Source organism: Macaca mulatta, chromosome 1, assembly GCF_049350105.2.
Source record: "Macaca mulatta isolate MMU2019108-1 chromosome 1, T2T-MMU8v2.0, whole genome shotgun sequence".
Lineage (NCBI taxonomy): Eukaryota > Metazoa > Chordata > Mammalia > Primates > Cercopithecidae > Macaca > Macaca mulatta.
Genome location: NC_133406.1, coordinates 112526227 through 112549257, shown reverse-complemented (window position 1 = coordinate 112549257; position 23031 = coordinate 112526227). Strand labels below are relative to the sequence as shown.

The 23031-nt window shown below is 45.6% G+C and overlaps 2 protein-coding genes across 16 annotated transcripts in view; one reads left to right on the top strand and one right to left on the bottom strand.

Moving 5' to 3' along the window:
* The window catches only part of IL6R (interleukin 6 receptor), a 62719-nt gene extending 56982 nt beyond the window's left edge, over positions 1-5737 (top strand). For 4 of the 7 annotated variants that reach the window (XM_077945904.1, XM_077945897.1, XM_001114404.5 and 1 more), the window contains one exon: positions 1376-5737. In XM_077945904.1, the coding sequence (XP_077802030.1) occupies positions 1376-1622 (247 nt within the window). In that variant the 3' untranslated portion in view covers positions 1623-5737. Of the gene's footprint in view, positions 1-1286 lie in introns of all 7 variants that reach the window. The other 3 variants (XR_013397961.1, XM_077945917.1, XM_077945919.1) reach the window with 3 other exon arrangements.
* A 322-nt stretch (positions 5738-6059) lies between these two features.
* SHE (Src homology 2 domain containing E) overlaps positions 6060-23031 on the bottom strand; it is a 32650-nt gene continuing 15678 nt past the window's right edge. Inside the window, exons 4-7 of one of the 9 annotated variants that reach the window (XR_013397973.1) lie at positions 21823-21979; positions 21235-21354; positions 19113-19643; positions 14652-17552 (exon numbers count right to left, since the gene is read on the bottom strand). Coding sequence is in view for 6 of the 9 variants with exons in the window: in XM_077946077.1 (XP_077802203.1) it covers positions 19457-19643; positions 21235-21354; positions 21823-21979 (464 nt within the window). In the remaining 3 variants the exon portion in view is untranslated. Of the gene's footprint in view, positions 6916-14651; positions 17553-18072; positions 19644-20960; positions 21355-21822; positions 21980-23031 lie in introns of those variants that run through there. The other 8 variants (XM_077946077.1, XM_077946066.1, XM_077946070.1 and 5 more) reach the window with 8 other exon arrangements.

The window sequence follows — 23031 nt, the reverse complement described above, 5'->3', positions numbered from 1 at the left end:
AGCTGTCAAGTGACTTTTCTCAGTTACTGAGCCCTGGCTTTGGGCCCAGAGTGGAGCACTGTGAACGAAGCTGTGAGCAGAGAGATGTCTATCTCCTTCCTGTGTAGCATTGACTTTCCTGTTAGATGAGTCAAATTGTGCCCAGTGGTGCCCACAGTTGAGTCTGTGGGAACTCACCAGCATGGTAGGAGTGGACCCAGAGGCGTAGAGAGAACTGGGGAGGTTGGCAACATTAGGAGCAAGAGGAACAGGAGGGCAGTTGAGGGAGCAGTGGGACCCTTTTCCTGCTATTACATGGCAGTTGCAAATTATCTGCCTCCTGCCAGCCTTACTTTGACTGAGAGGCCCATTTTCTTTCCCTACTAAAATAATACTTTATTTTTCTTTTCTGTTCTTTTCTTTCTTTCTTTCTTTTTTGAGACAGAGTTTCGCTCTTGTTGCCCAGGCTGAAGTGCAGTGGCGCGATCTCGGCTCACTGCAACCTCTGCTTCCCGGGTTCAAGCGATTCTCCTGCCTCAGCTTCCCAAGTAGCTGGGATTACAGGCACCTGCCACTACGCCCAGCTAATTTTTGTATTTTTAGTAGAGATGGGGTTTCACCACGTTGGCCAGGCTGGTCTTGAACTCCTGACCTCAGGTGATCTGCCCACCTCAGCCTCCCAATGTGTTGGGATTACAGGCGTGAGCCACTGCACCCAGCCTATTTTTCTCTTTTTTAAGTAAATGTATTTGGGACTGATGATGTGTACCTAATGAACAGCCTCTGGAATGGGACAATTAAGGGACTGTTAAGTGACTTTTTGGTGCCTCAGTTTCCTCAGTTGTAAATTGGTCCAATAATACCTATTTCCTTGGGAATGTTTTGGAAACTCAGCAACTCTTCAGAGTATGGTGAACTCCCTGGTGATAAAAGCAGTCGGGTCGGGTGTGCTGGCTCATACCTGTAATCCCAGCACTTTGGGAGGCCAAGGCGGGCGGATCGCTTGAGCCCAGGAATTCAAGACCAGCCTGAGCAACGTGGTGAAACCCCATCTCTATGAGAAATACAAAAATCAGCTGGATGTAGTGGCACGCGCCTGTAGCCCCAGCTACTCAGGAGGCCGAGGTGGGAGAATCACCTGAGCCCAAGGAGGTTGCGGCTGCCGTGAGCTGAGATCATGCCACTGCACTCCAGCTTGGGTAACAGAGCAAGACCCTGTCTCAAAACAAACAAATGAACAAAAACCAAAAAGACAGCTGATAGTTTTTGCTTCTTTGAGCTGAAACCTGGGAGCGCCAGGCCACCAGGGCAGCCAGCTGTTGGTGTTTTCCAATGTGGGCTTGTCACAGGGGGAGCTAAACATCTGTGTGGTTTGTCTTTGTGTGTTTATGTGAAGGTTCAAGAAGACGTGGAAGCTGCGGGCTCTGAAGGAAGGCAAGACAAGCATGCACCCGCCGTATTCTTTGGGGCAGCTGGTCCCAGAGAGGCCGCGACCCACCCCAGTGCTTGTTCCTCTCATCTCCCCACCAGTGTCCCCCAGCAGCCTGGGGTCTGACAACACCTCGAGCCACAACCGACCAGATACCAGGGACCCACGGAGCCCTTACGACATCAGCAATACAGACTACTTCTTCCCCAGATAGCTGGCCAGGGGGCACTAGCAGGCTGGACCCTGTGGATGACAGAGCACAAACGGGCTCAGCAAAGGATGCTTCTTACTGCCATGCCAGCTTATCTCAGGGGAGTGGGGCCTTTGGCTTCACGGAAGAGCCTTGCGGAAGGTTCGACACCAGGGGAAAATCAGCCTGCTCCAGCTGTTCAGCTGGTTGAGATTTCAAACCTCCCTTTCCAAATGTCTGGCTTAAAGGGGTTAGAGTGAACTTGGGCCACTGTGAAGAGAAGCATGTCAAGACTCTTTGGACATTCAACACGGACACTCAAAAGCTGGGCAGCTTGGTGGGGGCCTCAGTGTGGAGAAGCGGCTGGCAGCCCACCCCCCAACACCTCTGCACAAGCTGCGCCCTCAGGCAGGGGGGGGCGGATTTCCAGCCAAAGCCTCCTTCAGCCGCCACGCTCCTGGCCCACTGCATCATTTCATCTTCCAGCTCAAACTCCTAAAACCCAAGTGCCTTTGCAAATTCTGTTTTTCTGAGCCTGGGGACGGCTTTTACTTAAACCGCCAAGGCTGGGGAAAGAAGCTCTCTCCTCCCTTTCTTCCCCACAGTTGAAAAACAGCTGAGGGTGGGTGGGTGAATAATACAGTATCTCAGGGCCTGGTCGTTTTCAACGGAATTATAATTAGTTCCTCATTAGCATTTTGCTAAATGTGAATGATAATCCTAGGCATTTGCTGAATACAGAGGCAACTGCATTGGCTTTGGGTTGCAGGACCTCAGGTGAGAAGCAGAGGAAGGAGAGGAGAGGGGCACAGGGTCTCCACCATCCCCTGTAGAGTGGGAGCTGCGCGGGGGATCACAGCCTCTGAAAACCAATGTTCTCTGTTCTCCACCTCCCACAAAGGAGAGCTGGCAGCAGGGAGGGCTTCTGCCAGTGCTGAGATCAAAACTGTTTTACTGCAGCTTTGTTTGTTGTCAGCCGAACCTGGGTAACTAGGGAAGATAATATTAAGGAAGACAATGTGAAAAGAAAAATGAGCCCGGCAAGAATGCATTTTAACTTGGTTTTTAAAAAACTGCTGACTGTTTTCTCTTGAGAGGGTGGAATATCCAATATGCGCTGTGTCAGCATAGAAGTAACTTACTTAGGTGTGGGGGAAGCACCATAACTTTGTTTAGCCCAAAACTAAGTCAAGTGAAAAAGGAGGAAGAGAAATAATATTTTTCCTGCCAGGCATGGTGGTTCACGCCTGTAATCCCAGCACTCTGGGAGGTCGAGGCGGGACGATCACTTGAGTCCAGGAGTTTGAGACCAGCCTGGGCAATGTGGTAAAACCTCATCTCAACAAAAAGCATAAAAATTAGCCAGGTATGGTAGAGTGCACCTGAAGTCCCAGTTAGTTGGGAGGCTGAGGTGGGAGGATCTCTTGAGCCTGGGAGGTCAAGGCTGCAGTGAGCCGAGATTGCACCACTGCACTCCAGCCTGGGTGACTGAGCAAGTGAGACCCTGTCTCAAAAAAGAAAAGGAAAAAGAAAAGAAAAAATATTTTCCCTGTTAGAGAAGAGATTGTGGTTTCATTGTGTATTTTGTTTTTGTCTTAAAAAGTGGAAAAATAGCCTGCCTCTTCTCTACTCTAGGGAAAAACCAGTGTGTGACTACTCCCCCAGGCGGTTATGGAGAGGGCGTCCGGTCCCTGTCCCAGTGCTGAGAAGGGAGCCTCCCACGACTACCCGGCAGGGTCCTAGAAATTCCCCACCCTGAAAGCCCTGAGCCTTCTGCTATCAAAGGGGCAGGTTTTTAAAAAATCCCTTACTGAGGTAAAGGTAAAAATCCCATTTAAAAAAAATCCCTTACCTCGGTGCCTTCCTCTTTTTATTTAGCTCCTTGAGTTGATTCAGCTCTGCAAGAATTGAAGCAGAACTAAATGTCTAATTGTAACACCGTGATTAACCACTTCAGCTGACTTTTCTGCCCGAGCTTTGAAAATTCAGTGGTGTTAGTGGTTACCCAGTTAGCTCTCAAGTTATCAGGGTACTCCACAGTGGGGATATACCAGACCACAAAACCTTTCTAATACTCTACCCTCTTAGAAAAACAGCCACCATCACCAGACAGGTGCAAAAGGAGGAAAGTGACCATGTTTTGTTTACTGTTTTCCAGGTTTAAGCTGTTACTGTCTTCAGCAAGCCGTGCTTTTCATTGCTGGGTTTGTCTGTAGATTTTAGACCCTATTGCTGCTTGAGGCACCTCATCTTAAGTTGGCAAAAAGGCAGGACGGCTGGGTGTGGTGGCTCACGCCTGTAATCCTAGCACTTTGGGAGGCCGAGGTGGGAGGATTGCTTGAGCTCAGGAATTTGAGACCAACCTGGGTAACATAGTGAGATACCATCTCTATTATAAACAATAACATTTAAGAAAAAAAAAAGGCAGGCAGGTGGTTATGGTGGTTCCCTCCCATCCTGCTGCATAAAGTTTCTGAGACTTGAGAACAGCAAAAATGCTGTTAAAGGGAAATATTAAGAATGAGAATCTGCATGAAGGGTGATTATGTGCCCACAGTTAATTCTTTATACCGTTTTACCCACATGTGGTATTACCGAAGCCGGGCAGAACCATGCTAGCGGAAGATGTGAAATTCAGATAGCTCATTATTGCCAAGAGCTAGGCAGCTTTGATCTCCAAATTGTTATTGCTTTCATTTTTATTGTAATGGAACTGCTTTTTTTTTTTTTTTTTTTTTTGCTTTTTTTTCTTTGTTTTGTTTTTGTATTGAAGAGGGTTTTTTTCCCTTTATTTTTCATAAGCTACTGTAAATGAAGAAAAAGTGTCTTCTCTGGGCTGTAGGCCTGGCTCAGTGTACACAGGTATACATCCTAAGCTCTCTCTGTTCTCTAATTTGTGGTGACTGAATATGTGTCGCAATCCACGGGGCATTTCTACCTGTATTTCTGCAGCACCCCCACTGCCTTGAGTCCCCAGCAGTGCTGTTATTTGCCTAATACCTGTAGCCATCTGCCACACAGCCAGACATGAAACGCTGGGACAGAGACCATTTAGATTAAATACAACAGCTTATCTTGCTGGGTGGGGAAAGTAAAAAATATGCTGGTTCAAGGTCTAAAGTAAAATGATAAATAATGTTTGTAGCATTAATGAAATATTTTCAAGAAATGTGTCCGGGGGTAGCATTGGCTATGCTGACGAGGCCTTTGGTAACTCAGAAAGCTCTTGGCCCCGATGGCGACTTGCCCTTGCACTTTCTTTATCAGGCTCTGAGCTCACACGGAGCCTCTGGCATTTCCCTGCTGTCTTGGGAGAAAGGAAACTGGTTGTGGCGGCAGGGTGTGGAATCTGCTGCTGGAACCAGGCTGGAAGCCCACCTGGTAGTGAACAGGGCCCAGCGGGGCAGGCTAGGAGTGTTGTGGTCTATGGGTTTGTGTCCTGGAGAATGTTCAAGAATGTCTTCTTGGCTGCTTTGGTGCTGAGCTCTGTTATCTCACAGCACGTCCTGAAGGCTAACCCAGGTGGGGAGGATGCTGACACCAGCTCCAGGTGGAGTTGGTGAGAAATCTGTCTTAACTTGGAGATGCAGGGGCAACCTGTGACCCTTTGAGGCAAGAGCCCTGCACCCAGCTGTCCTGTGCAGCCGTGGGCGGGGGGCTGCACATGGAGGGGCAGGCGGGCCAGTTCAGGGCCAGTTCAGTGCCCTGTAAGGGCCCTTCAGCCTCCTGTCCTCTGTGCGGCTGGGCGCCAGCACCAGGGAGTTTCTATGGCAACCTTAGTGATTATTAAGGAACATTGTCAGTTTTATGAACATATGCTCAAATGAAATTCTACTTTAGGAGGAAAGGATTGGAACAGCATGTTGCAAGACTGTTAATTAACAGAGAGACCTTATTGGATGGAGATCACATCTGTTAAATAGAATACCTCAACTCTACGTTGTTTTCTTGGAGATAAATAATAGTTTCAAGTTTTTGTTTGTTTGTTTTACCTAATTACCTGAAAGCAAATACCAAAGGCTGATGTCTGTATATGGGGCAAAGGGTCAGTATATTTTTCAGTGTTTTTTTTTCTTTTACAAGCTATTTTGCATTTAAAGTGAACATTGTAAATGTTTGTAATAAATGATTTTTAAAAATACACTTGAAATATAATTATTGCTTTGGGCACTTGGGTCATCTAAAAAAAAGGCTTGCATGATTAATGAGGAGAAAGGATTGAGGAAGGGTGGGTAATTAAGTAGAACCATTTTTGGGGGGTGTCCCCTTAATACAGGATTAAAGCACCGCTCAAAAGTAGGTAAGTTCTCAAAAGTAGGAAGAAGCAATTTCTCAGAAGGCTTTAATTATGCAAGTATTTCCCACACGAGTCCTGGGATTTCTGGAAGGGGTGTGTGGGATTTTGCCACGCTTACATTACCAGGTAGTGGACAGGTGGGGAAGGAAAAGGAAGGGCCATTATTTGTCAGAAGACTGTTTATTGGACCTGGGAGCGGGCATAACAGTATCACAAAGGCCACCCTGATCTCTTGATCATCAGATAGGCCGAATCCATCCCCTACTGAAAAGGATCTTAGGTAGGAAAAACTTGGGACACAGCCATCCACATCTTCCAAACAGAGGAAAAGCCATCACACGGACTCTCTGTGGGTGAGAGCTGCTGTGTAAACAGTTCAGGGATGGGGAGGAGAAAACTGCAGGGAAGCCTGGAAATTATGTAACTCCACTGGAGTGAGAGGCGCCGCCACTGGGCCCCCACCTGGGCAGTCAGAGGAAAGCCACAGGACAGGTGATGGCAGCCACCATCTCCTTCAGAACAACATGCTCTCCTCTTTGAGGCTGGTCCTTGTCTTGCAGAAAGTGACACAGGCACCAGATGTCACCCAGGTGGCCAGGCTGTGTGGGCCGTGGAGGGGACACAGGAGTGGGCACTGGAGCCAGGACATGGAGGGAGTTGCCTCCCTTTCTTCATGGCATCGCTGTTAGGATGACATGGTTACGGTGCTCTTTCCAGAAGAACTTGGGAGAGCAGATGGTGATTTCTGTAGAGGACGGCAAGGAACACGCAGTTATTGGAACAGCCTCCTAAGAAAGTATTTTCCTTATTTACTGAGGCAGGGCAAACAAATCTTTCTGCATATCTGTGAGAATTACAGCACAGGGGCAGGAAACAGTGTTTGCCATCCTCCAGCAGCAAAGGTGTGCTGGCGAGGTGAAAGGCCTTTAAGGCCAGGTGCAGTGGCTCACTCCTGTAATCCCAACACTTTTGGGAGGCCGAGGTGGGTGGATCACTTGAGGTCAGGAGTTCGAGACCAGCCTGGCCAACGTGGCAAAACCCCATCTCTACTAAAAATACAAAAATTAGCTGGGCGTGGTGGTGGGCACCTGTAATCCCAGCTATTCTGGAGGATGAGGCAGGAGAATCGCTTGAACCTGGAAGACAGAGGTTGTAGTGAGCTGAGATCATGCCATTGCACTCTAGCCTGGTCAACAGAGCCAGACACCGTCTCAAAAAAATAAAAAAATTTGCCCGGCATGGTGGTGGCCACCTTAATTCTGGCTGCAAGGGAGGCTGAGGCAGAAAGACTGCTTGAACCTGGGAGGTGGAGGTTTCAGTGAGCTGAGATCACACCACTGCACTCCAGCCTGGGTGACAGAGTGAGTGAGACTCTATCTCAAAAAAAAAAAACAAAAAAATTAAAGAAAGGTTCAAATGCAGCACTGCCGTGTACAAGGGCTGGGGCGAGAGCTCAGAGCAACTCCTTAGGCAGAGTGGTGAGCCCGCGGGCCCCAGGGTGAGGGGCCTGTTGCACCATCTTTCAAACACTGCCCAATCTCTAGTGTCTTTATGGAAGCCAGCACCTGCATGCACCACTCACGCAGGCAGCGTGTTTTCCTGCAGAACATAAATGCTTTGGCATGCACTGTGGCCAGCTTGTTAGAACCCCATTCCTGGCTTCACCCTCGGGGATTCCAGTTCAACAGGTCTGAGCTGGGCCCCCAGAAAGCTATATAAGCTGCTCAGATGGTTCTGATGAAGGTGGTGATCCATCCTGAGAGTGGCTGGACTGTGAGTTCCACAATGAGGTGGGTGCTGGGGGTTCCTCATACTTCCGGACGTGGTGGGCTTCAGTGGATCCCTTCTGTGGGTGGGCCTGTGCATCAGGAGGAGGCCAGGTGCCAACCTTCGACCCGGGCAATCACAATAGCATGAGCGTAAGTTCCACAGGTGATGCTGCTGTGCAGCCAGCTTTGAAGATCTCTGTGCCGGGGACCGCAGGGCTAGAGGTAAGATTCATGTTTCCGTGGGTATTAACTAGGAAACAAAAATCTATGGCAGCAAAGCAGTACACCACTGGCCTTACTGGTTACCTAGAAGTTCACAGGCCCTTTATGGTAGAGATATCTACTAAAATTACCTAATAATAATGGCTACAGGCTGGGCGCAGTGGCTCACACCTGTAATTCCAGCATTTTGGGAGACCAAGGTGGGAGGATGGCTTGAGGCCAGGAGTTCAAGACAAACCTGGGCAACATAGTGAGACCCATCTCTACAAAATAATTTTTTGTTTGTTTGTTTGAGACTGAGTTTTGCTGTTGTTGCCCAGTCTGGAGTACAATGGCACAATCTCGGCTCACCGCAACCTCTGCCTCCCAGGTTCAAACGATTCTCCTGCCTCAGCCTCTCGAGTAGCTGGGATTACAAGCATGTACCACCATGCTCGGCTAATTTTTTGTATTTTTAGTAGAGACAGGGTTTCTTCGTGTTGGTCAGGCTGGTCTTGAACTCCCGACCTCAGGTGATCTGCCCGTCTCAGCCTCCCAAAGTGCTGGGATTACAGTGAGCCACTGTGCCTGGCTCTACAAAATAATTTTTTAAAAACCAATTAATCAAGCATAGTGGTGCATGCCTGTAGTCCCAGCTACTTGGGAGGCTGAAGCAGGAGAATCCCTTTAGCCCAGGAGTTGGAGGCTGCAGTGAGCTGTGATAGTACCACTGTACTCCAGCCTGGGCAACAGGTTGAGATACTGTGTGTCGGGGGGACAGGGGTGGAAGGAGAAGAAAGGAAAAAAAATAATGGCAGCTGGGTGCTGTGGCTCATGCTTGTAATCCCAGCACTTTGGGAGGCTGAGGTGGGTGGATTGCTTGAGCCCAGGAGTTTGAGACCAGCCTGGCCAACATGGCAAAACCCTGTCTTTACTAAAAATACAAAAAACTAGCTGGGCATGCTGGCACGCGCCTGTAGTCGTAGCTCCTCGGGAGGCTGAGGTGGTAGGATCACTTGAGCCTGGGAGTCTGAGGCTGCAGTGGGCTGTGATCACACCACTGTCCTCCAGCCTGGGTGACAAGTGAGACCCTGCCTCAAAAACAAAAACAAAAACAAAAAAACGGCTCCCATTTACTGCCTCTCCACCACGTGCTTTGTAAACAGGATATTCTTCCTTAATGTGGCTGCAATGTAATTATTCTCACCCGTTTACAGATAAGACACCTGAGGCTTATATTGAAGACAGTGGTCCAAGATGCCCATGCTAGTTAAGAGGCTGAACTAGACTCCAAACCTGGGTCTGCTGGACTCTAAGTGCTCTTTGCTTTTGCCATGGGGCTCAGGCCCCAGCCACTCAGGGGCTTCTCTTACCAAGCCCTTTCTCAGGCCAGGCGCCCTCACCCTGTGTGGGGTGGGGCCTAACTCACTCACCCTGGGAGGAGATGGACCTGGTGTCCTCATGTGGTTTGTCACGTTTATCAGTGTGAGCTAGGGCTGGAGGCTAACCCGTGGGAGTCTGAGCACACATACAAAGGCATGGCTTCGGGGCTCCCATAGATGACCTTAAGGCAGCGGCAGCCAGAGATGGGTCACAAAGGAGAGGGGCTGCAACTGGTTTCTGACACAGTAACTCTCTGATCAGGGGCCAAATCAAGCCACTTCCCCTCCATCTATACCTATCCACACCTCTGTACTGCGTGAATGGTTTGGATTTCTCCTGTTGGTTCCTTGGTATAAATTTTGGTGAACTTCCTGCAAATCTTCCAATTGTGCTTTATTTATTATTATTTCTCAGACAGAGTCTTGCTTTGTCGCCCAGGTTGGAGTGCCGTGGTGTGATCTCGGCTCACTGCAACTGCCTCCCAGGTTCAAGCGATTCTCCTGCCTCAGCCTCCTGAGTAGCTGGGATTAGAGGCGCACACCACCATGCCCGGCTAATTTTTGTATTTTTAGTAGAGATGGGGTTTTGCTATGTTGGCCAGGCTGGTCTCGAACTCCTGACCTCAAGTGATCTGCCCACCTTGGCCTCCCAAAGTGCTATTACAGGCGTCAGCCACCACATCCAGCCAAACTGTGCTTTATTGCCTTATTACATCCACTCCCTCTGAAACGATGGTCACCACTCTGTGAGTGGAGTTGCTCTCTGGGTGCAACGATTCATTCAAGGCATGTTTACTAGGCCACTGTGCTGGGTGTGGGGTACAAGAGGAACCGATGTCCTCCTCCAGGAGTTGGCAGTGTGCCTGGCCAGCCACACAATTAACAAGCAAATGCTGTGTCTGGGAGCAAATGACTAATCTGATCTAGGGAGTGAGGGAGCAGAGTAGGAGGGTCTGGGGAGGGGGAGGCCTGCCCAGGGCTGCAGGGGAGGGCTGAGGGCGGGGGCCCGGTGGGAGAGAGGCTGCCTTGGATGTCTACTATATTGAGCACCTCTGCAATGTTCTTTTTTTTTTTTTTTGAGACGAAGTTTCACTCTTTTTGCCCAGGCTGGAGTGCAATGGCGCAATCTTGGCTCACCACAACCTCCGCCTCCCAGGTTCAAGCGATTCTCCTGCCTCAGCCTTCACAGTAGTTGGGATTACAGGCATGCGCCACCACGCCTGGCTAATTTTGTATTTTTCAGTAGAGACAGGGTTTCTCCATGTTGGCCAGGCTGGTCTTGAACTCCCAACCTCAGGTGATCCGCCTGCCTTGGCCTCCCAAAGTGCTGGGATTACAGGCTTGAACCACCGCGCCCGGCCAAACCTCTGCAATGTTCTAAGCACATTTACGAAGTCACTGAAGACCAGATTTGCTCTTTTTTCTTGTGTACATATTTAAATTTCTTTTAATGAGCATTGTTTTTAGAATTAAAGATAGCTTGATTAAACAATTATAACCCCTCTATTTTGGAATAATCCAATCATATTATATGGCCTACAAAAATTGTTTATTAAAATGTACAAGAAGTGGGTGGGGATCACAGACAAAACAAAATTGGCTGTAAGACAATAATTGTTGAAGCTGGGTGATGGGACAGTGTGGTTCATTGTATTCATTTCTTTTGAGACAGAGTCTCACTCTGTTGCCCAGGCTGGAGTGCAGTGGCACAATCTCAGCTAACTGCAACTTCCACCTCCCGGTTGGAGGTGGATCACTCCTGACCTCAAGTGATCCATCTGCCTCGGCCTCCCAAAGTGCTGGGATTACAGGCGTGAGCCACAGTGCCTGGCCCATTGTATTCGTTTCTAAAAAAAAGCTGGAGATTCTCCATTTTAAAATGTGCAAGTGTTTTAGAAAGAATGTTTCACTTGCAAGCACACCATCTGAAGCAGCCCAGGACGGTGCAGTGGCTCATACCTATAATCCATGTATTTTGGGAGGCTAAGTCAGGAGGATCGCTTCAGCCCAGGAGTTCAAGATCAGCCTAAGCAATATAGTGAGACCTTGTTGCTACAAAAAATCAAAAAATTAGCCAGGTGTGGTGGTACACACCTGTGGTCCCAGCTACTTGGGAAGCTGAGATGGGAGAATTGCTTGAGCCTAGTAAGTCAAGGTTGTGGTGAGCCATGATCACACCACTGCACTCCTGCCTGGGCAACAGAGAAGACCCTGTCTCAAAAATAACGTAAAATAAGGCTGAGTATGGTGGTTCACGCCTGTAATCCCAGCACTTTGGGAGGCTGAGGCACGAGGATCACAAGGTCAGGAGTTCGAGACCAGCTTGGCCAACATAGTGAGACCCTGTCTCTACTAAAAATACAAAAATTAGCCAGGTGTGGTGGTGGGCGCCTGTAATCCCAGCTACTTAGGAGGCTGAGGCTTGAACCAGGGAGGCAGAGGTTGCAGTGAGCCAAGATTGCATCACTGCACTCCAGCCTAGGTGACAGAGTGAGACTCTGTCTCAAAAAAAAAAAAAAAAAAAAAGTAAAGCAATCCAAAATAAACCACACCATCCCCCCCCCAAAAAAAAAGAAAAAAAAATTAAAGCAATCTGAAATAATCCACACCTTTCTTATCTTTTAAGTAAAATACGTTTCTTACCAACATGCTGGTTGATAGCTTGATCAACAAATTGGCTTTTATGTGCTCATCAAGTAATAATTTATCTTTCCCTCAATCCAAATTAGTAAACCTGTTTATTTATGCACATAAATTAGAAGGCAACCATTTAAAAATGTCATGTAGGAAGTATTTTAAATTTGAATCAAGATATTACGGTGATTCATACTACATGATTCACAAAGGGGAAGTAATTCTGGTGCTACCTGTGGATTCTGGAAATGATAACCTCATGCCTCAGACTGAATCTCCTCAAGGTATGCTTATCAGAGCTTGAATGACCTGAAGGACTTCACACTACCCAGTTCTACAGGCAGAGCCTCTCCCAAGCAGGGGAAAGGCTGCCTAGGCCCATGCACACAACTTGCCAGACCCAGCAGAGGATTGTCCTGGAGGTGGAGGTGGATACCGAAAACGCAATTCCTATTTCCCTTGCTCTGAATCCATGTGGCCCCTCTATGGGTAGAGAGCACATTGATCACACAGGTGACCTGAACGTGCAGTCTGCTAGATGCATTTCCATTGTAAGATAATAGACTGGCATTTCTGTGTGTGTGTGTGTGGTAACAAATGCATTAACATAAAATTTACCATCTTAACCACCTAATTTTTTAAATAAGAGATGGGGTTTCACTATGTTGCCTGGGCTGGTCTGGAACTCCTGGGCTCAAGTGATCCGCCTACTTTGGCCCAAAGCCCTAGGATTACAGGCACGAGCCACTACGCTTGGCCTATGTTAACCATTTCTAAGTGTGCAATTCAGCAGTGTTATGAATAACTACATTAATATTGTTGTGCAACCAATCTCCAGGACTTTTATAATTATTTCACGCAGAAACTCTGGGCTGGACGTGGTGGCTCGTGCCTATAATCTCAGCACTTTGGGAGGCCAAGGCAGGTGGATCACATGAGGTCACGAGTTTGAGACTAGCCTGGCCAACATGGTGAAACCCTGTCTCTACTAACAATACAAAAATTAGCTGGGCATTGTGGTGCATGCCTGTAGTGCTTGGGAGGCTGAGGCAGTAGAACTGCTTGAACCCGGGAGGTGGAGGTTGCAGTAAGTTGAGATTGCGCCACTGCACTCCAGCACGGGCGACAGAGCTAGATCCTGCCTCAAAAAAAAAAAAAAAAAAAAAAAAAAAAAAAAGAAAAGAAAAGAAAAGAAACTCTGCACTCATTAAACAACAACTCCCCATTTCCTTTTTCCCCGCTACTTTCTATGAATTTGACTGGGTACCTCATGTAAGTGGAATCATATAGCATTTGTCTTTTTGTGACTGACTGGTTTCACTCAGCGTAATGGTCTCATGGTTCATCCATGCTGTAGGCTGTGTCAGGATTCACTTCCTTGTTGAAGCTGAATGATACTCCCCTGTATTGCCAGCATCAGTTACGGGATTAGCAAGATAACGAAGCACATGCTGCCCAGTGGCCTCCAGAAATTCCTGATCTACAAGGTCAAGGAGCTGGAAGTGAAGTGCTGCTGATGTGCAACAAATTATACTGAGCTGAGACTGCTCACAATGTTTCCTCCAGAACCACAGGCCATTGTGGAGCGAGCAGCCCCGTGGGCCACCAGTCACCACTCCCAAGGCCAGGCTGTGCAGTGAAGAAAATGAATAGACAGCTCAGTGTATGTTTTGTTTTTAAATGAAACCATAAAAAGTGCAAAAAAACCCAAAAAAACCCAAAAAACCAAAAAAGTCACTCTAGAGTGAGACCTGGGCCACAATCTGGGCTCTACCACTTACTCTATGACTGACCCAGGACAAGTCATTTCATCATTCTAAGCACCCGTGTCTTTATGTGAAAAACCAACTTCCCACCTGGCTGAGTTGTGGCAGGTTAAAATGAGACGCTGTTATGATGAAAAGCATTTGTCCAGCAGCACACCTGGTGCGGAGAGAGTCTATTCTCACGACTTACATCTTGGCCTTTCACAGGGTCAGAATCCAACATTCAACACCCAAACCCTGGGTGCTTGTAAACATGTGTTCAATCTGAATTCTGAAAACCATTACTCTCAATTGCTCGGGTGCTGGTTGGCAGCAGCATTGCTTAATGTGAACTTCCTCTTCTCTTAAACACAGATGGGGAAAAAACAATAGGCACTTGTTCCACCTGGTGGCAACTTACATAAATGTTTAATGGAAGTTAAAAACTTGATACCATGCTAAACAGGAATTTTCAGGGGAAAACTTTTTGACAGCAGACTCTACAGTATGCCCTTCTAGGACCTCACGTGAATTTATTTATGCATTTCCAAATAGGAGCTTCCAACGGGGCTTCTCCACCATTGGCTGTGTATCCAAATCACCTGGTAGAATCTTTTTAAAAATAGGGTTTTGAACTTTGCAACAGACTTAGAGCATCCCACAGATGGCATGGGGCATTTGTATTAATAACAAACTGATAAAAACAGAAGCAGAGCCCAAATCTTCTATCTAGAGAGGGATGAGAACCAGTGCACTTTCGACTCAGGAAGAAATGGGCCAAGGAAATGGGAGTAAAACGTCCCTGTATTACTATTTTACTTGGGAAGAAAAACATAATAGAAGGACTCTAAATGTGAAAGAGGAAAGAAAAGATCGAATTCTGCTGGTTATGTTCCATCATGGTGTTTCTATATTTCATTAATGGTAATTGCAAATGAAACTCTGCTGTAGCTCTTACCATGGGAAGTCTTTTTCTGAAGGAAGATGATTCTCAGAGCTAACTAAATTAAGCAAAACCACTGTAGTTTTCTTGGAATAATGTTTATTTAAAGTTACATTTCAGAGGAAACCATCTTCAGGAGGGCATGAAGCCTGTATTGGCTACTGCAATACAACCAGAAATTTTATAAAACATTTCTGATATAAATTACTAAGGCACTACAGATAGGCACCTATATTACATACAATCTTCAAATATTTTTAAAAGTTGAAACTATGTATTAGTTGATATCTAAAATATTAAAGCCCCTGACAAACTGAACGGCTAAGAACTTGACAAAATGAGATGCCTGTCTCAATGATTCTGTTGCCAGCATATTAATTAAAATACAATTTGAGATTCTAAATTACACGATCCAGCCCTAGTCCAGGGACCTTGTGATAGTTGTATCAGGCTTAAAAGCACCCTTTCTGCAGGAAGGGGCATTTTTCAAGATGGCAACTGCTGTGTCATCATTTTCCCCTTTCCGGACTGTATCAGAAATCCTTCAGAAAGCCCTACCCTTAAATGCATAGCTGCTTTTCCCAACTGCAGTTTTCTCTTTTTCCACTAGATGGCAGTAACGCACCATCTTTCTTCACACAGGGTCAGTGGTGAAGGAGGGTAAGTTGAAGAGAAGGCCCACTGCACAGCAGGCCAAGTTTATCTAAGTCCAAGTCGGTGGAGTACAAAAATTAGAAAGGAGAATACAGAAGAGCGATTCTAACCAGGTCATAAGGCCAAACCAGTGCTTGTTATGGAAAAATAGGAGACAACTAATGAACGAGAGATCTGAGAAGGGTTTCAGTGCAATCCTGCTGAGTGTCAAGGGTGTGCAGGGAAGGGAAATGAAAGCGACATCACTGCACTCCCTGGACCCTGGAAGGAGGCAGAAACAAGGAGCTAACCTTTGACTGAAAAAGGGCATCTGATAGAACAGAAACTAACCCCACTTCACAAGCAACTGAAGAATGCCTCACAGTTGTTCTGAGTATCAAGATGCGTCCAATAATAACAGCCAATAACAGACTAGTAACAGAGTTACATAATCCAATTAACAAATTAGGACAATTTCCCACCCGCCTCAAAAACTCCTGGCTGCCTTATCAACTACCTGCCCACCTCCCCATCCTGTGGCAGAGGCTAGTACACAAATACCAATTCTGCAAAGTACGGAGACTTCCAACAGCAAAGAATAAAGGCTTTCTAAAATGCTTAAGAAAGTGCTTTGAATAACTTGAAATGACACTTCTGCCCCCAACAGAGAGTAGGTATATCAATATTTACCTTTTGGTAGACATATTAACATTTCTCCATTATTTTATTCCTAGCTTAAATACACACAAGGCCAGTGGTTTGCAGGCCATCCTGATAGATAGAACTATGGCATCAAAGTAAATAACAAGGTCCTTTACTCTCTATTCTTACAGGCCTGAAACTAACCCAATGAACTTGCCCAGCCATCACAAGCAGAGTATTTTTTAAAAGAGGTGTGAGCAAGAACAACACTGACACAGCTCTACGAATGCTAAATTCAAGGCAAATTCACTAAAAGACATTCTTCTCACGAGAGAATATCCTGGGAGATGGAGTAACTCAAAGCAATGAGGACTACAGGAAAATACTTGTCTCAAGACAAAATGACAAAAAGCCAAAGCATTCTGAGCTCAGAGAACATGTCACAGAGCTTCAGATCAGCTGGCCAGGGAGGCTTAACAAGGAAGCCATTAGGGACACCCTGCTGGGCCTAATTGTTTTTAGAACATATGGAACTTTGTGCCACCACACAGCTGTGAACTCCCTGGCTTTTGTCAGCCTGTGTCACAACCTCAAGAAGAAAACAGTAGCTCACTAACCCCCCCACCTCCCACTTCCCACTAATTTACTGTATTTCTTCTTATAACCTCCTGTACAACTGTAAAGCAACTGGACAATATATAAACCCTGCCTCTCCTCTACTTTTAATTCTATAAAGAATATAGTATGACTTGTCACAGAGAAACAGTATAGAAGCAGCACAATCCTGGGCATATGATAGAAGCTCAATAAATACTTAATGTATCTGGCCTGTTTTCAAAATGTTACTTCATTATACATTCATCACAGTTGCTGGGTATGGGCCAAAAATCATTTAGTGCACAAAGAAAAATTGTATAAAGCTTTTAGCATTTATTAAAATTAGAATAACTGCTGTATTCCCTTTGTAGAATAAGGTTAAAAGGTTTCATTTCTAGAATGTTAAACTAAAAATGTTTAACACAATGAATAATTTGTATAAAAAAGATAATAAATATTTGTTGAATGGATGCTGAAAAAACCTTTTAAAATCTTAAAGATATAGTAAATGAACCAATACACATTTAAAACATTCTATCAGTATCTGAAAAAAAACATTCCTTTTGGTTGGTTGGTTGCTTGTTGAGACACGGTCTCAACTCTGTCACTCAGGCTGGAGTGCAGTGGTGTGATCACGGCTCGCTGCAGCCTTGACCTTCTGGGCTCAGGTGATCCATCTACCTCAGCCTCCTGAACTGGAACCACAGGCATCCACCACCAGGCCAGGCTAATTTTTTTTTTTTTCCCGAGATGGAGTTTCACTCTTGTCACCCAGGCTGGAGTGCAGTGGCGTGATCTTGGCTCACTGCAACCTCTACCTCCTGGGCTCAAGTGATTCTCGTGCCTCAAGTGATTCTCATGTCTCAGCCTCCCAAGTAGCTGGGACTACAGGTGCCCACCACCATGCCCAGCTAATTTTTGTGTTTTTAGTAGAGACGGGGTTTCACCATGTTGGCCAGGCTGGTCTCAAACTCCTGACCTCAAATGATCTTCCTGCTTGGGCCTCCCAAAGTGCTAGGATTACAGGTGTGAGCCACCGTGCCTGGCCTAATTTTTGTATTTTTTGTAGAGGTGGGGTTTTGCCATGTTGGCCAGGCTGGCGTCAGAACTCCTGACCTCAGGTGATCTGCCTGCCTCAGCCTCCCAAATTGTTGGGACTACAGGCATGAGCCACCACACCCAGCCTACATTCTTTATTAATAAAATCACTGTGTTCCAGTGAAGAAAAGTTCCTCTTAAATTTTTAAAATCAAAGATCACACAACCTTTTGGCTGAGATCTTATCTGAATAAAGCAGCAAAAATTTACTAACCTCTAAATCTTATAGTTAAATATAACTAATAACTAGAAAGGTATATTTTCCTAAAAAATTAACCAAATCAACATTTTGTGTGTATTTATAAGCTACAAAGGTTAACTTTTGATTGATGACAGTCAGTACATTTGCATATGGGGCAGTTTTGAGACCCAAGTGACCAACCCCAGAATACAGACACATCTGCTGAATTTTAATTCTGGAGCCACTCACCATAGTACTCTTCTCACAGTATGCCATTCCCATGGTTTCTTTTCACAGTAAATAAACCGGTGATATAAGCTCATGATAAATCATAAAGATTCTAATACTATGAATCTTAAGTAACGGTATTTAAGAGAAAACCTCCAGGTCTTTTCAAACACTTCTGTAAAGGACAAGGCAGTCTGTTCAGTACAGAATGAGAGAATCTTTGTGGGCTTTAGAGACCCAGTTCGTACAATCAGATTTCAGGGTTATATTTTTAAAAAATTTACTACAAACACAAAGCAAATCTAATTTTAGAGACAAAAATTAAAAATTATTCCATAGCAACTAAAATGCCCAATGATGATGAAACAAAAGACACAGAAGTTATACATAATGAATTCAGTAACAAAACAGTTGTGGAGCTTTGCAAATTTCCAGAATTTTAAAATTCAGAAATGCAATCTTTGTTGTACCTTTTATTCTATAATTCAGAATTCTAATAATGATGCCAATGCCTAACAATATTGGTGATACGTAAACCTGGGGTATCTTCCTATTTATGCTTATCTCATTGATTTGCTAAAAAATGAGAAAATCCATAGAGATTGAGAGAACATACACTTTCTTGGAAAGGCTGACCAACAAAATAATCCTTAGGCCACACTCTGAAGTTGTGAATTTCCATGAACTCTAGAGCTGAATTAGGACTTCTGAGGGAGAAATACAACCTTCTTGCCCGTCATTCACATTTTCTACTGCTCATTTATTTCCCCAATAATGAGTCCGATATAACATACTCTTCCAGTCCGCACCATCGTGTGAAAAAGCCACGTGGATTTTCTGTTGGTTTGTTTAGAGACCAGGTATTCCAGGTAGTAAGTAGGCACATTTCTGGAGAACTCTGATGCTCCTGAACTCTTGACTTAACTTTCCTGAGGGTCACACCATAAAAAGAACACCAAACTCAAGCTGGAGGCAACAGCTAAATCATGATTTCTTATTGTAGAACTACTTAGCAAGGAAACAAGGGACAGGTCAGAAACAAAGTGTCATGCAATCACTTTAAGACCAAAGACTTGGCCAGGTGCGGTGGCTCATGCCTGTAATCTCAGCACTTTGGGAGGCTGAGGTGGGTGGATCATTTGAGGTCAGGAGTTTAAGACCAGCCTGACCAATATGGTGAAACCCCGTCTCTACTAAAAATACAAAACAAAAAATTAGCCAGGAGTGGTGGCGCGCACTTAATAGTCCTAGCTACTTGGGAGGCTGAGGCAGGAGAATGGCTTGAACCCAGCAGTCAGGGGTTGCAGTGAGCCAAGACTGCGCCATTGCACTCCAGCCTAGGCGACACAGCGAGACTTTGTCTCAAACAAAACAAAAGACTCCGACTTTTCAAGGAAGACTCCCATTTTCTAGCAATTGCTAGTCCAGCCTTGTCCTCTGAGATGCTGGTTGTGCGCTGATGGTGCCCTTGCAGGTGCCAGAGGCCCAGGGCTTGCAGTGGCTGAACCTTAGTGAAGCTTGCTGTGCACGGGGTAGAGTAAAGTCATGTGTTCTGCCCCTTTGAAAGGCAACTTTTCATTGGAATAATAGTGTACCACTTCAGGGATGCTGTCAAACACAGCGCTTGTCTGATTCAGTGTGTATTTGTTGTCTTTGGTCTGAGCCACTATGATGTGGACACATCCTTGACTAGTCCTAGAATAAAAATCAAGGAGGAGACATGAATGAGTGGGCAGAGGATCCCTCCCCACTGGAAACAACTGCAGCCAGATTCACACTAAGTTGGTAGGTTCTCATCCATTCCCGGAATGGTTCTACACACACAGAAATGCATCTGACACTCTAGTGGAGCTCTCAGAAATTTCAGTCTAAATGCATGTAATCCTTGAGTGGTTTATCCTTATTACATATGAGTCATCAGGTACTGGAACAAAGAAAACAATTAAAAAGAATGCCAAGTCCCTTCTAGCCCTCAAATTGCAAAACCCGTGCTTACGCCCAAGCACGAGGCTACTAAGGTGAGATAGAAACTCATCCTCGGCTGGGCATGGTGGCTCAGGCCTGTAATCCCAGCACTGTGGGAGGCCGAAGTGGGCAGATGACTTGAGGTCAGGAGTTCATGTCCAGCCTGGCCAATATGGTAAAACCTCATCTCTACTAAAAAATACAAAAAAATTAGCCAGGCGTGGTGGCAGGCACCTGTAATCCCAGCTACTTGGGAGGCTGAGGCAGGAGAATCACTTGAACCCAGGAGGCAAAGGTTGTAGTGAGCCGAGATTATGCCACTGCATTCTGGCCTAGGCAACAGTCAGACTCAACCTCAAAACAAAAAAACAAAAAAACAAAAAACCTCATCCTTCTCACCACAGCTAAAAGGACATATGTAAGGGTTCTTCTTCCCTTTTTTTCCCAAAAAGGACACATAAATAATAATAATAACCATTTCCTCCCCTCGCATCTGGAAAGACCATTCCTGGTTGTATAAAATGAAAGCTGGCACAGAAAGCTCAAAGATTTAATCCACAAGCACCAATTTCAGGAACACAGTCGAGCTATTCCTGGTATTGTATATCTGGTGGCCTATCCCATTTTCTGAGCCATATTGCTCAACTCCCCCGCCCCACTCTGTTCTTCTCCAGTCTGATTGTTTCAGCTGCAGGGGCTCAGCTTCCTCAGGAAGGAAATGCTGTTAGAGCTCTTGACAATGATCCTCCAATATAGGGCCACTGAACTCACAGAGCAGTGAGAATTTCCATCATACACACTCCACCAGGCCTACCAGGCAAAAGTGAATTTTCTGTGTACGATCAGACAGGGGGAGCAACAAGCAAGTTAGTATTTCCTTCTTTACCAGAAGAAACTGGTGTCAAAATTGCAGTTGGCATTTTGACAATCATTGGGGATCTTTATTTATTAAATCCCCAATACTAGGCAATAAAAGAAAAATGACTGTACTACCTGTTATAAATAATTCTTTTCATCAGGAATTATTTCTCTACTGAGAGGACCTACTCCAGATTAGGTAATGTAAGGTACAAATTGACTAATGCACAAAGATAATGCAATAAGACCTTCATTATCATAATAGATAATGGAGGCATTTACCCAATACCAATTTTGCATTCTCATCCGAGTGTCTCATGTTCCGTTGTCCAAACAAATGCCTCTTATTTTCTGCAATGCACACTCCTGTGAACCACCTTCACAGTATGTCTTTTTTGACTAGAAGACTGTCACACAGTGTTCCTTCCCCTTGGAGATGAGGAAAGCCATGGGGCTTACTTACTTTAGGGCAATGGAGTACCTGCTGTTCCCTGATTCACTATTTCGAACCAGGTAACCAGCTTCTTTGCAGGGCTGTAGTCGACTCTCAGCCTCAGCACGGCTGATGGCACCATGATACCAGCTGAAAAATGGGGGTGGAAGAAGGGAAGGCACCATGAGTGTCAAAATACAAATCCAGACTGGGCATCGTTCCATAAAGCGTTGTTTGAAATGAACTTCTGGCAGAGATGCAACAGCCTGAACTAGATCCTGCTTCACATTCAGAACAGACAAAATGCAGATCTGGGTGATCCCGGATCACAAAGCCTATCAATCATACAAGAGTGAGTTAACGGCGCTAGTGTCATTTCAACAGTTTTCACTCTCTACAGAAGAATAAGATTTACAATCAGCTTGTTGAGATGCAGTGCACTTTCCATTTTGCACAATGCAGTGGGCTTTGAAGATGGGTTTTCATTAAAAGGCCCATCTAGGCAACTATTCATTAACAAAAATAATCATGTGAAATGGGCCAGTGTGCTCCCTGATACAAATCTGTCAGTAAGCTCCCAGCTATTGTCTGTTACAAGGGTCTGAGGAGGAGACTCACGGCTGCTTCTCCAGGGGCAGGCCCGGGTCCACTTTCTCCCCCTCACTGTGGTCCGAGAGGGCTGGCTTCAGGATCTTCTGGGTCCAGCTCTTCTGCCGGTGGTGCTGCCTCACTGTCTCCTCCCTGACGGAAGGTCGCTCAGCTCCTTCAAACTGGACTGGAAGAAAGACTCCATTTAACATCGCAGGCCACTGGGATGATCCATGTAAACTCCAAAGGAAAAAATCCTCTTTGCCTGCCTTGGCTCAGGAAATAAGCATTTTCCCCCTTTAACTATAATATACTGCAAATTACCCTGGCTAGCTGAGCTCCTGCTGTCTTTGATATCTTATCACACTGCTAGCATCCCACATACAGACACTTTTTCTGTAAAATATTCATCAGTATAAAACAGTTTTAGATTATGAGAGGAAACCACTTTATTTCAACATGGACTTTCAAAAAACTTGTGGTTTTGCGGCCAGGCACGGTGGCTCATGCCTGTAATCCCAGCACTTCAGGAGGCCAAAGCAGGCGGATCACAAGGTCAAGAGATCAAGACTATCCTGGCTAATCTGGTGAAACCCCGTCTCTACTAAAAATACAAAAATTAGCTGGGCGTGGCGGCACGTGCCTGTGGTGCCAATTATTGGGAGACTGAGGCAGGAGAATCACTTGAACCTGGGAGGCAGAGGTTGCAGTGAGCCAAGATGGTGCCACTGCACTCCAGCCTGGCAACAGAGTGAGACTCTGTCTCAAAAAAAAAAAAAAAAAAAAAAAAGTCAAACTACTTGTTGTTTTGCTATGTTTAGAATAAAAGATTAAACATAGTTACAGGTTGAATCCTTGCAAGAATGTGTACCATCCTATAAAACCAAACCAACAGTTTTTAATATGAAATAATAAAGCAAAAAGAAAAGACAACTCAGAAACAGAAAGAGACTACCAAATAATACATCTGAGATGCCATGACACCTAGGCTGGACAGAAGGAGATGAAATGGCAGCACCTGGTACAGGACTGAGAGATGAGCAGGTACCTGAGAAGGCGACTCAAATCAAATGAAACTGACTCCAGGCTGGGCATGGTAGCTCTTGCCTGTAATCTCAGCACTTTGGGAGGCTGAGGTGAGAGGAACACTTGAGCTCAGGAGTTCAAGACCCACCTGGGCAGCATAGTGAGATTCCATCTCTAAAAAATTAAAGAAAAATCCGGGAGTGGTGGTGCACA